The 16,607-nt window shown below is 44.3% G+C and overlaps 1 protein-coding gene across 2 annotated transcripts in view; it reads right to left on the bottom strand.

Annotated features, from left to right (window-relative positions):
* Positions 1-16,607, bottom strand: part of LOC139453700 (lachesin-like) — a 101,947-nt gene that overhangs the window by 25,328 nt on the left and 60,012 nt on the right. For both annotated transcript variants that reach the window (XM_071235179.1, XM_071235185.1), the window contains exon 2: positions 14,939-15,078. In XM_071235179.1, the coding sequence (XP_071091280.1) occupies positions 14,939-15,078 (140 nt within the window). The remainder of the gene's footprint in view (positions 1-14,938; positions 15,079-16,607) is intronic.

The raw sequence follows: 16,607 nt of genomic DNA, 5'->3' as shown, positions 1-16,607 counted from the left end.
CTGACAAAAATATTTCACACTTAACTCAATTCTACAGAAAAACAACATTGTCATTTATTACAATAGCATTATGCTTAAAGAAAGATTAAGCAAATTCGCCAAAATGTATCGTAATCATCTGAAACATCCATTACTTAGAAATAGGCAGGGTTGTTGAATGAGACCTTGGGATGTTTCCATCACGACAAATTACGGCGAGTGCACAGATTTACTCGTCTACTTTAATATTATATTAGACAGCAGGATAACGCAGCATTGAAACAGGTGGTAAATCATTTTGTTTAGAAACAAAAAAAACAACTTATATCACTACGAAGAGGAAGTGCTTGTGGACCTTAAAGAGTTGCTTGTGGACCTCGGAGAATCTCTACAGGAGGTGCTTGTAGACCTCAGAGGATCTCTACAGGAGTTGCTTGTGGACCTCAGATGATCTCTACAGGAAGTGCGTGTAGACCTCAGAGGATCTCTACAGGAGTTGCTTGTGGACCTCAGATGATCTCTACAGGAAGTGCTTGTGGACCTCAGAGGATCTCTACAGGAAGGGCTTGTGGATCTCAGAGGATCTCTTCAGGAAGTGCTTGTGGATCTCAGAGGATCAATACAGGAAGTGCTTCTGGTCCTCAGAGGATCCATACTGGAAGCGCTTTATGTCCTCAGAGGATCCATACAGGAAGTGCTTGTGGTCCTCAGAGGATCCATACAGGAAGTGCTTAATGTCCTAAGAGGATCCATACAGGAAGTGCTTGTGGTCTTCAGGGTGTCTCTTAAGGAGTTGCTTGTGGTCCTCAGAGGATCTCTACAGGAGGGTTGTATATACGTTGCCATGGAGCTCCTAAGTATGAATAGATCAACTTCTAAGGAATCACTCGTTTAGGGACTAACCATGTTATATTTTTGGATGGCTTTTTGTTGGAAAAATCAATATTTGGACCTATAAAACATTATTTTCCACAACATCCCACATGTCCAGTGAGCGAATTGTTTGTTGTTAAACCTATACTTTTCCAACATTTTATTTGTTTTCGTCTCCTTTCTATAATGCATGAATCCTTAATATGTTGATACTGACTTCATTGGGCACCACACATCATTCAAAACATCGATAAGAAAAGATCCTGTCAAGTGTCAAGGTGCGACACACAACCATCGCTATTCATGACAATTTGAACCATATCCAATTGCTTAATTTGAATGTACAAACGTGTCAGTTTCATTCAATCCTCTATGTTGTTTGCATAAAACAAAAGACACTCCGGCGTGATAAGATCCCTCATTAGACGGGGTCCCTTATTCCATGTATATATATCTGAGATAACAAGCGTAATTGGTGCTGAACATGACGCACACCAGTTTTCCATTAGAACGTTTCCGCAGATGGAATGGTCTCTGTTGCGCTGAGATATTTCATCTCACCTTAAGCCTATCACATGGAGCTGCTTCGTTGTGTTATAAATATAATCTCTCCTAACAATCCCCAGCACTTTTAGACTAATAGGCCAAGAAGGTCATGGATGACACTGTAATTTCCCTGTTTCACCCTGTCAAAGAGCGAGGCTGATGCAGTTGCCACATACTGGCCGTGCTCCACCAGGTGTGGGAGGGCGACCACCATGTTCGCACGTGACCAGGCACAAATTGCCGGACTTCCTCGGGTTTCCGTAATTTGTTGCATTCGTCCCTTAATTAGGGAATGATCCCGACCACCACCATGTCACCGGAACTACTTCTTATTATTTTCTTAAAATGTTGCACGAAAGCTCAAATTAGAAACAGTCAAGTTCTTCATCATCATGAAGAATACATTGCAGGAAAGTATTGATGTGTTACAAAGTTTCCTTTTCAGCAGTGATCTCACTCGACAGAAGACACTACATGAAATACCTGCCTCTGTTACTGAGATCGTAACGACAAACGAGTGTAGCTCGTGCAGGTCTGTGTCAGTACGAACTGTAGTCTTTGGGGCGTCGTTCAGACACAGATAAATACTTTCAGTTCACCAATACCATATCTCCAGATCCACAAGGTCCCCGACCAGGCAAGGATCCATTAGCCTTGGTCCAAACACGAATGTCTTTGCTGGAGTAACGGTAATCAAGGTCTATGTCGGTGGTAGCAGGTGATGCACAATGTTGCATCGATCATGTTACCTATAAACAACGGAGATCACCGGATCGGAAACTCATCAGTCAGTTTCCCCTCCAATACATCAGACTCTTCAGACAGCAGAAAAACAGTTTCATGTTCTCACTTATAAACATGTAGTTTTCATAGATATCCCTTTAACCCATACTGGCTGACAAGATTAGATTTCAAGAAATCTCATCAAAAATATTGCTAGATATAGATATAGTTTCAGCTTTCTTACTCAACTCATCACTTAAACAATGATTTGTGTGAGCGTGAACAAAACATGTGCCGCAATGTCCTTAAACTCTGTACGGGGAATTATATAGATATCAATGTCCCATTCATCATTCATAAATGAACCGGTGGCTTTAGATGGGATGAACTTCGTCCTAGATCAGCAAGATAGATTGTGCGTTGCTTTTGATATGCAATCTCATGAAGGGAGTACCCATCACCTTCAAAGTGACGTTCACTAATCAAAACAAATAAGGTAGAATACGAAATGGCGGCTATTCATCAAAGGGGGATAACTCACAAAGTAGGAAATCCCAGTTCATGCCACTAAACACAAAGATGTCTTAACATCAGACCTCTCCTGTCACAGCTTCGCCCTAATGAGCTAAAGATGTCATTAAGCTAATCGATCTCACTCGTCCCTACACGAAAATCAGTCTGTTAGCCGACCACCGAGGAAGATTAATTGCATTCTCTCCTTAAAATGTTTAGGTATTCGCAGTTCAATAACGTGTCCGATGAAACGTGAAAATGGTAATCGGTTCTGGGGTTGGAAAAACACTGGTGGTTCCTATATTCTCTCGGATTCCATTTAAACGTGATGTTTCAAATGCCCATATAAGGAGAAAAATCTTCCTTGATGGTGATGTCTGTTTTGAACATTTCCAGTGGGAAACACATTATGCCCCACATGCCGACCTCACTGTCAATGACAAGGCCTGGGTTGGACGGGGACGACAGCTGCATCGGCCTTCTTGGCATCAACATCTGACACGACGACGTCCGCGGATGGGAAACAGAACAAACCGTCATTAGTGACTCTAATACAAGAATGTTTGATGTGTCTGAACTGTTTGTGTTGGGAATGCCTGCAACTACTGTATCCAAGAAGTAGAAGTTTGATCTCACTGTTGTACGTGGATCATTGGTGTCTTTCATTGGTTGTTTGTTCAATGTAACACTTTCTTTTGTCGTAAGGCAGTTTTGAAAAACATAATATAAAAATATCTCAAATAATCATTTTGTCTCGGGTTTTACACCAAAACAATTAAGAACGTCCTAAAAATAGTGTGCGGGGAAAATATATTTCGTCTCGAACTCTGGTTGTTAGTTTGTTTGTTGTTAAGCGCAGCACAAATAATGTGCGGGGGAAACTATCTCGTCTCGAACTCCGTTTATATGTTTGTTTGTTTGCTTGCTTGTTTATTAAGCGCGGCACCGTGCGAGAAAAATATATCTCGTCTCGTTTGTTTGTTAGATTATTTGTTTGTTTGTTTGTTTCTTTGTTAAGCGCAGCAAAGATAATGTGCGGGAAAAAATAATTCGTCTCGAACTCCTTTGGTTTGTTTGTTTGTTTGTCTGTTGTTTAGCGCAGCACTCAACATTAATATTCCATCTATATGACGGCGGGCATTATATATTCCAGTCTGGTTAGATGTGGGCATAGTGAGCCATATTTGATAAGGAGTAACTTTTATGTCTTCGATGACACTTGCATAACACTTAAGTACAGCACCCAAGGAACCTCACAATCAGATAGTAATGTGGCCAATCACACACATATTGACGTTCATTTCCGCGTCGGGAATCATCATTGATTTCCTAATGTCAAATAATTCCATATATCCGAATTCGTTTTATCTACAGTTGACTGCTTTCGTGAGCCACGTTCATTAACACCACCCATCCTCTTCACATTCAAGGAATATCTCAAGTAGGTGTCAAAGGTTTGTGTGCAGCAACGGCCCGCGGAGCGGAGTACCCAAACAACGGTATCTCTACAAGATGGTTTCTAGTGATAAAGAAGGCAAGACAAGAACACACATCTTCTGTACCGGCCGGGGCAGGATTAACGGCGTACGTACACGCCAGAAGTGTCAATCAGGTTGCAACTTTGATGACTACGGCTGTCACATGAAAGACAAGGAGTGACCAAACACTGGTTATTCAGTTAACGGAGATAAACACGTGTATGTGTGGTTCGGTCTGCAGAGAAGCAAATCAATGAGGGACCCAGTACAATAGTGGTTGCGCAATACGAAGGGCGTGAGGAGGCAGTCGACATAGGTCAGCCTGATGCTGACTAGGTGCATGGCTTTGTACAGACTAAAGACTTATGTTTCTGTAATTGATCGAACTATTTTAGTACCGAAGTTTCCTGTTTGTGGGGACTGTCACGCTGTGGCAAAGTATTCTGGGTGAAAGGGATTGCTTTGTATGCCATAAAGCTTACAGCGGAACTAACCTCCCTCACCACATGACCATGTAAATCCATTGTGAGACTTCATGAATGGTCGACCCAAACCCAAAGAGGACATAAATATATTACCAATACATGCTGATCGGTCCATTCCCAAAAGAACATAAATATATCATCAATACATTGTGGTCGTTCACTGAAATAGAATTCAAACTAAAGCCAAATAGCCAAAGAGTTTGTAAGTCACTCTGCCCATCCCGACCGAGGATGACTTGGCACACAAGGCCACAATGTATTCCGACTTGCTTCTCCTGGACAGGTTACATCTGACGTCACGAAAATGCCACCTTATTCAATAAGTGTTTGTCTGTTTGTTTGTTGTTTAACGACGCAATATTCCAGCTATATGACGGCGATCTGTAAATAATCGAGTCTGGGCGAGACAATTCAGTGATTGACATCATGAGCATCGATCCACGCAATTGGGATACGATAACATGCATCAACCAAGTCATCGAGTCTGACCATCCGATCCCGTTAGTCGCCACTTATGACAAGCATAGTCGCCATTTTCGGCAAGTATGGGTTGCTGAAGATCTATTCTACCCCGGATCTTCACGGGTCTATTCAATAATAGACACAGTATTCATACATATAGAGAATCTAACCCCTCAGGTCTTTTGATATCAAATATATCAACGACTGTTGATATATTTGATATCAAAAGACACGAGGGTGAGATTTTATTTATCATCTAAAATCATTTCTCCAACTTTTTCAGTTTGTAGACAGTATCAATGATGTCACAGTGGTCTGCAAAGCATTGTGATGTAATTTCATTGCAGCGATATCTACAAAGCGATATATTATCTATATGACGAGTTGTAGCCAACACTATTACCTATATGACAAGCTGTAGTCAACACTATTACCCATATGACGAGCTGTAGCCAACACTATTATCTATATGACGAGCTGTAGCCAACACTATTACCTATATGACGAGCTGTAGCCAACACTATTACCTATATGACGAGTTGTAGCCAACACTATTACCTATATGACGAGCTGTAGCCAACACTATTATCTATATGACGAGCTGTAGCCAACACTATTACCTATATGACGAGTTGTAGCCAACACTATTACCTATATGACGAGTTGTAGCCAACACTATTACCTATATGACGAGCTGTAGCCAACACTATTACCTATATGACGAGATGATGTCAGTAATATAATTTGTATGGCGATTTGAAATTAGCTATATTACACATATCACGGCGCTCTGTAGTCATCAATATTACACATATCACGGCGCTCTGTAGTCATCAATATTACACATATCACGGCGTTCTGTAGTCATCAATATTACACATATCACGGCGTTCTGTAGTCATCAATATTACACATATCTCGGCGTTCTTTTGTCAGCTATATTACACATATCACGGCGTTCTGTAGTCATCAATATTACACATATCTCGGTGTTCTGTAGTCAGCTATACTACACATATCACGGCGTTCTGTAGTCATCAATATTACACATATCACGGCGTTCTGTTGTATGCTATATTACACATAGCACGGCGTTCTGTTGTCAGCTATATTACACATATCACGGCGTTCTGTAGTCAGCTATATTACACATATCACGGCGTTCTGTAGTCAGCTATATTACACATATCACGGCGTTCTGTAGTCAGCTATATTACACATATCACGGCGTTCTGTTGTCAGCTATATTACACATATCACGGCGTTCTGTAGTCAGCTATATTACACATATCACGGCGTTCTGTAGTCAGCTATATTACACATATCACGGCGTTCTGTAGTCAGCTATATTACACATATCACGGCGTTCTGTTGTCAGCTATATTACACATATCACGGCGTTCTGTAGTCAGCTATATTACACATATCACGGCGTTCTGTAGTCAGCTATATTACACATATCACGGCGTTCTGTAGTCAGCTATATTACACATATCACGGCGTTCTGTTGTCAGCTATATTACACATATCACGGCGTTCTGTTGTCAGCTATATTACACATATCACGGCGTTCTGTTGTCAGCTATATTACACCTATCACGACGAGCTGTAGTCAGCTATATTACACCTATCACGACGAGCTGTAGTCAGCTATATTACACATATCACGGCTTTCTGTTGTCAGCTATATTACACATATCACGACGAGCTGTAGTCAGCTATATTACACATATCACGACGAGCTGTAGTCAGCTATATTACACCTACATGACGTTCTGTAGTCACGGTGGCAGTGACAAGCACACAGCACTGACGTACAGGGGTCAACAATAAACTATTCAGTTCCGCCACTACAGCTTCAGAGGGCCGATCAGACCTGACTCGTGAGCCCCACTCTGAAGCCATCAACCTCGTACTTCTGAGGGCCCGACATTTATTAGATATTAAAACTTTTACAACAAATCGAATCAGGGTCAAGGGAGATTGATTTTTAATATACGAGAATTGCAAATCAGAAGACATCATGGGAAGGCGTTCATACTTTGGATGTCTTCAGTAGTCATGTGACCCACTTAAAAAGCTTTTTGATCTTTTCAGCTTTCCACTCTAACGTGGCGCTAAATAAAATTAAATGCCAATCGATTTGCATCCTTCTTGATAAATGGGATTAAGATCTCAGATGTGTAGATGCCACAGGCGGACATCTTAGGTAGAATGTCTTCATTTGTCCTGATTGGAACTTTATTTCCTAATCATGGAGGTCCCGAGACACACACACCCCTCTCTCTCCGAGGAACCACCCAAGCCGTGATGCGCCCTTCGCTCCAGTCATCAGGTTGTTTTAATCTGGTCGGTTGGAGGGGGTCAATTTGGTCTGCCCTGTCACCGATAGGTTTTACCCTGGACGCGGTCAGTTTAAACAAAATTAAGACGTTGATATCGCCCTTTGCTAGACGTCTCGATACCTTTGAACTAAAGTCCCACGTCTGATTACAGACATTTTGTCAGTGCTAATCGCAACCTCTGTAACAGAAAGAGACTTTAACGAGGTAGCCCCCGTCTCAATGATATTGGTTCTTTCCTCTTCCCTAGCTTTATAGATGTCAGAGATAAATCCAATTATATCTTAGACGATGTCTCAGACGCATGTTTAACTTTTCATTCAAAACAGAAAGAAAACTGGCGTCTGTGATTGCGGCGGCCAGAGAAGGGTGACCTGGGCTTATCGCCGTGTTAGATGTCAACAGTGAGCTTACACCCCAGGGAACGATCATGTTATATACCTAGGCGTAAGTGGACGCTTGGTGGCAGGGGCATTACAGTGTTTGCTCGTCACGCCGTCGACCCAGCCTCAATACCCTACATGGATGCAGTTGGCGAAGACTATTCTTGGTGTTCTTGAATACTGATCAAAGAGGCGTAAAGCTTTCCTACTCGTGCAAATAGCTGGGTTAGCAGCGCCAGTACAACGGTTCCACGACACATCATCGACACCACATGGACACAACGGGTGAAGCCTGCTCTTGGTGCTCATTGGGCAAGTTGTCCTGTGCACAGCGTACAGGTCACACATCGGGTGAAGTTAGGAAACGTCGGTCGCGGAGAGTCCTTGAACGGGTGACTGTGGTCGGCAGCTTGGCTCCTGAGAGTTTCTAGGGCTACGGTCCTGCCCCACACTGAAGCACATGTACCACATGCGGCGTCTCCTTGGGCAAGTGAATTTGTTCGAAATGTGCCTCTGTTCACCCAGCAGTGAATGGGTACCCGGTAGGATGGGATGACATCCCGGCAGGATGATAGTTAACCATCCAGCGCCATCAGGCAGCTTGGGTTGTATACTCCCCAGGGAGATGTGAATGACTTTTGAGTGTACACTGATCCAGTGACCTTGGTAATCATAGCGCTGTGAGCATGACCCTGAGTGGTCTGGAAATATGCGCAATGTAACTGGCCTATTATTATTAGTAGTAGTAGTAGTATAAGTATTAGTATTATTGTTGTTGTTCGTAAAGACCATACCTGCTCACCTATTCATTCATAAGTGGCAAGGGTTGTGGATATATATATATATATATGGACACGTCAGCCTTATGTTTGTTCGTAGTTTAGCGCCGCACTCCAGTGACTGACATAACGAGCATGGCTACGTAATTGGGATACGATGACATGCATCAACCAAGTTTGCCTGCCCTGATAGTCGCCACTTAGGACAAGCATGGGTCGCTGTGGGATGCTGACGACCAGTTCTACCCCGGCCCTAATGAACGATGGAAGCCCGATACCACACAAATCAGCGTTTATAGCTTCGGTGGAATCCACGAACACGGGTGTGTGCTGACAGACTTCAGATCATATCGGCCTCGTTAGCCCTGTACTTACACGTCCGACTGTGGCATTGATATGTTCTCGTCATACACATGCCTTTGAAGAATTCCGATCTCACATTTCAACATGTTTTGAATGATGCAGAAAACGCTCACTCACGATTACGAACTCATTACAAATTGCAATTGTAGAGATCGTTAGAGTAAATGGAGCCGTATTCCGTGGCGATACTTTCCTGAAATTTGCTATCAAGTTTTCAGCAACTGCTTAATATTTTTTTACACACGAAAAAATAAACGTAACGAGACAAAATGAGCTCAGCGTTAAAACCCTGACCTAAATCATTAGTTGGATGATTCAACACGTTCTATTCAAGACAGATGTAAAGCTGAATACAGTTTGAATTAAATGGATCAATATTTAGCCTAAGAGAAAGATTCAGCTAATCAAACCAACGAAAAACTCTGGGAAAACAGCTGTGACTGAGCGACGATTAATCGGATCTCAAACTGAACATTATCCCCGCGCCTGTGGGTATCTGGGTGTGCAGGCCGTGGGGGGCGACTCTGGGTAACCTAGTAACACAAATTAAGATGGTACTGCAGCCTTAATTGAGTCGAACTATGCCAATGGGGTATATCTTTCCTCATGTAATGAGCAGTTTCGTCCATTATGAGAATTAGTAGCCTTGTCCGTGTTTTCACTGTCGCTGTATACGCTTGGTGACAGGCAGTCCACAGGGGATGCTAATGTGTTTGTTCTTCAGCCTAGCTCCTCGTCTACACACGTGTACTTTGGAACATTGCTAATGCGTGATTCTCCTATGAGGAATATCCATGGGGGTGCTTGGTGAAATAGGTCCAATACCCCCTGGCGATTTCTTGGGTTTGTTGACTATTGTTCCAGTACCTTAAACTCAAAGGCTTTGTTCTAACTTATCGAAGATGAAAAACACTATATATTACAAAGTACAAACCAAAGACTAGTTTTTCACGACTTAAGGAACATCATTGTTTATTTTAGTTTTAGAAAATATTTATGTCATCACAATTAATAATATCTGTCACCAAGTTTGCAATTTATTTATCTAACATCCACTTTTTATTTTTTTTTATCTTGTTACTTTTGCAATTGTGTTTTAAATGTTACATGTATATTTACGTTTAGTGATTGTGTGTCTGTCTACAACACTATCTCTGTTTGCAATAAATAATATCATCTGATCTTATCTTATGGTTTGTTTGTTGGTTCATTGTTCAATGCTACTTTCAACAATAATGTACCACTATGTCTGCTAGTGGGCACGGGTGGCCTAGTCGTCTAAGGCGCCGCGATTCGCTGTGCAGAGTTGCGTCCCTTGGGCACGCCAGAAACATATGATTGTGTGTTCGAATCCCGGTTCGCCCTGATTATGTTTCTAGGTTTGTCAGCACCATACCCGTGCTCGCGGGTTTCACCGAACGCCTGACCTGTATCACTTCGGGCTTTCCTCCCACATTAAGCTGACACGCCGCGATATAACTGGGATACTGTTAAACGCGGCGTTAAACCAAACTTACTCACTCACACACTATGACTGCTGAATGAATATAATCAACACAGGACCAAATTATCAAGTCTGTGAGTTGATGAAAGCGACGGAGGCAGAACGAGAAAGACTCAGTAGTCACATTGATGTTACAAGCAAGGATCCATAGGTTTTGGGGACCAATTGTAACCCGAAACCCCACAGGGCCTCGTGTATGGAGCAAGCAAAGTGGTGATCGGTGGAGCCACGTCTGAGTTAGGGCAAAGACGATGTAGTGTGGCACACTGCACGCCAACTGTGGAGATGCTTCATCACATCCACTCACTGTCTGATGTCCAGACCCGATGCACATACCTCTGTCATAAAGCAGCGATACGGCTGACTGCTACACAGATTGTAGTTGTAGATTTCGTCAGATATGTTACTGGGGGAGCACAGTGAGACATTCCTTGGCCAGAAACGTCGATGTTATCCTGCTCTGTTTCGCTTGGTGCATGTAATGCTGTAATGTAGCTGGAGAATCAGATACTAGAGGTGCATGTTACAACCATGGTAATCGCCAGGTTCTGTACACGAATTGCTGACAAAAGCAGGTGTTGTGTTGGCATGTGTATGAGATGGGGGACACCCTACTCCCGACACACCCTGCTCCCGAGACACCCTACTCCCGAGACACCCTACTCCCGAGACATACTACTCCCGAGACACCCTACTCCCGAGACATACTACTCCCGAGACACCCTACTCCCGAGACACCCTTCTCCCGAGACATCCTACTCCCGAGACATCCTTCTTCCGAGATATCCTACTCCAGAGACGCCCTTCTTCCGAGACATCCTTCTCCCGAAACATCCTTCTTCAGAGACATCCTTCTTTCGAGACACCCTACTCCAGAGACATCCTCCTCCAGAGACACCCTCCTCCAGAGACACCCTCCTCCAGAGACACCCTTCTCCCGAGATACCCTTCTCCCGAGACACCCTACTCCCGAGACACCCTACTCCAGAGATACCCTACTCCAGAGACACACTACTCCCGAGACACACTACTGCAGAGACACACTACTCCAGAGACACCCTACTCCAGAGACAACCTACTTCAAGGATGTCCTACACCAGAGAATCCCTACTCCAAGGATGTCCTACACCAGAGAATCCCTACTCCAAGGATGTCCTACACCAGAGAATCCCTACTCCAAGGATGTCCTACACCAGAGAATCCCTACTCCAAGGATGTCCTACACCAGAGAATCCCTACTCCAAGGATATCCTACTCCAGAGAATCCCTTCTCCAAGGATATCCTACTCCAGAGAATCCCTACTCCAAGGATATCCTACTCCAGAGAATCCCTTCTCCAAGGATATCCTACTCCAGAGAATCCCTTCTCCAAGGATGTCCTACTCCAGAGAATCCCTTCTCCAAGGATGTCCTACACCAGAGAATCCCTACTCCAAGGATGTCTTACACCAGAGAATCCCTACTCCAAGGATGTCCTACTCCAGAGAATCCCTACTCCAAGGATGTCCTACACCAGAGAATCCCTACGCCAAGGATGTCCTACTCCAGAGAATCCCTACTCCAAGGATGTCCTCCGCAAGATAATCCCTACTCCGCGGATGTCCTAATCCAGAGATACCCTACTCAACGGATGTCCTACTCCAGAGAATCCCTTCTCCAAGGATGTCCTACACCAGAGAATCCCTACTCCAAGGATGTCTTACACCAGAGAATCCCTACTCCAAGGATGTCTTACACCAGAGAATCCCTACTCCAAGGATGTCTTACACCAGAGAATCCCTACTCCAAGGATGTCCTACTCCAGAGAATCCCTACTCCAAGGATGTCCTACACCAGAGAATCCCTACTCCAAGGATGTCTTACACCAGAGAATCCCTACTCCAAGGATGTCTTACACCAGAGAATCCCTTCGCCAAGGATGTCCTACTCCAGAGAATCCCTACTCCAAGGATGTCCTACTTCAGAGAATCTCTACTCCAAGGATGTCCTACTCCAGAGAATCCCTACTCCAAGGATGTCCTACTTCAGAGAATCCCTACTCCAAGGATGTCCTACTCCAGAGAATCCCTGTTATACGGATGTCCTACACCAGAGAATCCCTACTCCAAGGATGTCCTACTCCAGATAATCCCTACTCTAAGTATGTCCTACTTCAGAGAATCTCTACTCCAAGGATGTCCTCCGCAAGATAATCCCTACTCCGCGGATGTCCTAATCCAGAGATACCCTACTCAACGGATGTCCTACTCCAGAGAATCCCTTCTCCAAGGATGTCCCACACCAGAGAATCCCTACTCCAAGGATGTCCTTCTCCAGAGAATCCCTACTCCAAGGATGTCATACCTCAGAGAATCCCTACTGCAAGGATGTCCTACACCAGATAATCCCTACTCCAAGGATGTCCTACACCAGAGAATCCCTACTCCAAGGATGTCCTTCTTCAGAGAATCCCTACTCCAAGGATGTCCTACTCCAGAGAATCCCTACTGCAAGGATGTCCTTCTTCAGAGAATCCCTACTCCAAGGATGTCCTTCTTCAGAGAATCCCTACTGCAAGGATGTCCTACACCAGATAATCCCTACTCCAAGGATGTCCTACACCAGAGAATCCCTACTCCAAGGATGTCCTTCTTCAGAGAATCCCTACTCCAAGGATGTCCTACTCCAGAGAATCCCTACTCTAAGTATGTCCTACTTCAGAGAATCTCTACTCCAAGGATGTCCTACTCCAGAGAATCCCTACTGCAAGGATGTCCTACTTCAGAGAATCTCTACTTCACAGATGTCCTACTCAAGAGAATCCCCACTCCAAGGATGTCCTACAACAGATAATCCCTACTCCAAGGATGTCCTACTCCAGAGAATCCCTACTCTAAGTATGTCCTACTTCAGAGAATCCCTACTCCAAGGATGTCCTACTCCAGAGAATCCCTACTGCAAGGATGTCCTACTCCAGAGAATCCCTACTCTAAGTATGTCCTACTTCAGAGAATCTCTACTCCAAGGATGTCCTACTCCAGAGAATCCCTACTGCAAGGATGTCCTACTTCAGAGAATCTCTACTTCACAGATGTCCTACTCAAGAGAATCCCCACTCCAAGGATGTCCTACAACAGATAATCCCTACTCCAAGGATGTCCTACTCCAGAGAATCCCTACTCTAAGTATGTCCTACTTCAGAGAATCCCTACTCCAAGGATGTCCTACACCAGAGAATCCCTACTCCAAGGATGTCCTACAACAGAGAATCCCTACTCCAAGGATGTCCTACTCCAGATAATCCCTACTCTAAGTATGTCCTACTTCAGAGAATCTCTACTTCACGGATGTCCTACTCAAGGGAATCCCTACTCCAAGGATGTCCTACACCAGAGAATCCTTACTCCAAGGATGTCCTACACCAGAGAATCCCTACTCCAAGGATGTGCTACAACTGAGAATCTCTACTCCAAGGATGTCCTACTCCAGATAATCCCTACTCTACGTATGTCCTACTTCACAGAATCCCTACTGCAAGGATGTCCTGCACCAGAGAATCCCTACTCCAAGGATGTCCTACTTCAGAGAATCCCTACTCTAAGTATGTCCTACTTCAGAGAATCTCTACTTCACGGATGTCCTACTCAAGGGAATCCCTACTCCAAGGATGTCCTACACCAGAGAATCCCTACTTCAAGGATGTCCTACACCAGAGAATCCCTACTTCAAGGATGTCCTACACCAAAGAATCCCTACTCCAAGGATGTCCTGAACCAGAGATTCTCTTATCCAAGGATGTCCTACACCAGAGAATCCCTACTCCCAGGATGTCCTGCACCAGAGATTCTCTTATCCAAGGATGTCCTACACCAGAGAATCCCTACTCCCAGGATGTCCTGCACCAGAGATTCTCTTATCCAAGGATGTCCTACACCAGAGAATCTCTACTCCAGGGATGTCCTACTCCAGAGAATCCCTACTCTAAGTATGTCCTACTTCACGGAATCCCTACTCCCAGGATGTCCTACTCCAGAGAATCCCTACTCCAGGGATGTCCTGCACCAGAGATTCTCTTATCCAAGGATGTCCTACACCAGAGAATCCGTACTCCCAGGATGTCCTGCACCAGAGATTCTCTTATCCAAGGATGTCCTACACCAGATAATCCCTACTCCAAGGATGTCCTACACCAGAGAATCCCTACTCCACGGATGTCCTACTTCAGAGAATCCTTACTCCAAGGATGTCCTACACCAGAGAATCTCTACTCCAAGGATGTCTTACTCCAGAGAATCCCTACAAGGATGTACCCTGAGGTACCCTTCCAAAGTGACCCATAATCCACAATAGTGAAACCATACAACGTTAAACCGCCATTAATCTGTATGAATGCATAACATGTTAACGTTGTGCAACCAGATTACACTGCTGCTTACTAGACACATACTACACATGTTTGTGCCGCAGGTGGCGAGCACCTTGCATGCATGTTAAATACCGGCCAATCCGCTCTGTTACAGTGCACTTACCCTTTTCTTGCCCAAGTTCTGTACTTCACACTTCAGCCGCGCCAGCTTCCCCGCCTCGTAGGTGTAGTTGTCGGGGGTGGGGGCGAACACCGGGGACTTCACCTCCCAGGTCTGCGTCTGGACGTAGGGTTGGTCATACGCTGGAAGAGAGACAATGTCATGTACATCACGTCAAGAACAATAGGTTACATTCATTTCACATCAGCGTGTTTAACAATACCTTTAGCAATATTTCAACAATATCAGTGAGCGGATGATAGGGACTGAGGCAGGACGAGGAGTAATAAATGGATGAGATGGATGGAGGCAGGACGAGAAAGAGTGGGTGAGTGAGTGAGTGGAAGAGAGGGGTGGAGGCAGGGTGAGTGAGTGAGTTTAAGAGAGGGATGGAGGCAGGACGAGATAGAGTGGGTGAGTGAGTGAGGGATGGAGGCAGGGCCAGATTGAGTGGATGGGTGAGTTAAAGAGAGGGATGGAGTCAGGACGAGAGTGAGTGAGTGAGGACGAGATAGAGTGAGAGCGTGAGTGTAAGAGGGAAGGAGGCAGGACGAGATAGAGTGAGTGCATGAGTGAGTGTGTGAGTGAGTGAGTGAGTGAGTGAGTGAGTGAGGACGAGATCGAATGAGAGCGTGAGTGAGTGAGTGAGTGAGGCAGGACGAGATAGAGTGAGAGCGTGAGTGTAAGAGGGATGGAGACTGTCAGCACATGCTTCAGTTAATACCTGACATAAGGATGGTAAATATTTTGTCATATGTCAGTGAAATCAAGTCATATATCAGTGAATTCAAGTCATATATCATTGAAGTCAAGTCATATATCAGTGTAGTCAAGTCATATATCAGCGTAGTCAAGTCATATATCAGTGAAGTCAAGTCATATATCAGTGAAGTCAAGTCATATATCAGTGTAGTCAAGTCATATATCAGTGAAGTCAAGTCATATATCAGTGTAGTCAAGTCATATATCAGTGAAGTCAACATATAGATAACACCATTCCAAATGCACAAGTTGCAAGTTTGGTTGGAATCGATTGCCTCTCACGCTTTCGTCACAGACGTCCTTGTAGCTCCATAGCATACCATGACTTGACGGGGACGCCTTCAGGCGTGAAGATGGGATCGAGGTAGTCTTATATAAAATCCTGAAAAATTCTTTGGAAAGTATTTCTCCATATGAGAGGATTTCCCCAAGGATCTAGGTTAATCATAAACGCTTAGAATTTGGGGGCTCGTACTAATTACCGCACTGAGCTGTAGCTATAGACGCTGACTTAAGGGAAAAAATATTGACTCCAGGCACAAGTCGGAAGTGAGCAACGAAAACACCGGAAGGCGGAATTTCGGGACCACCGCCAGCAAGGCGCAATTTGGCTTGCTCGGTAGTCGAAGCCACACAACTTGACATTCGTTGAAAGGTGATATTAGACTCCATTATATCACTTGGTTAATGGCAATCTAATCATATCAAGATACCTCCACGGTGCTGACTCGTGTCACACATCGCACATTCAAGCCACGCGATGATGACAGCGGCCATGCTCCTTCCGTTCTGTGAGCCATCGCCACTGCGCGTTACGTCAGTCTATTCCTGTGTTTACTCTGTATAATAATAGATTGATTTCTGTACCTCTAGGTGGAGAATCTCCAAAGAGCTGAGTGTTCTCATTAAA

Source organism: Haliotis cracherodii, unplaced genomic scaffold, assembly GCF_022045235.1.
Source record: "Haliotis cracherodii isolate W230 unplaced genomic scaffold, xgHalCrac1.p SCAF_1, whole genome shotgun sequence".
Taxonomy (NCBI): domain Eukaryota; kingdom Metazoa; phylum Mollusca; class Gastropoda; order Lepetellida; family Haliotidae; genus Haliotis; species Haliotis cracherodii.
The sequence above is the reverse complement of the archived record's forward strand: the minus strand, read 5'-3'. Positions and strand labels throughout refer to the sequence as shown.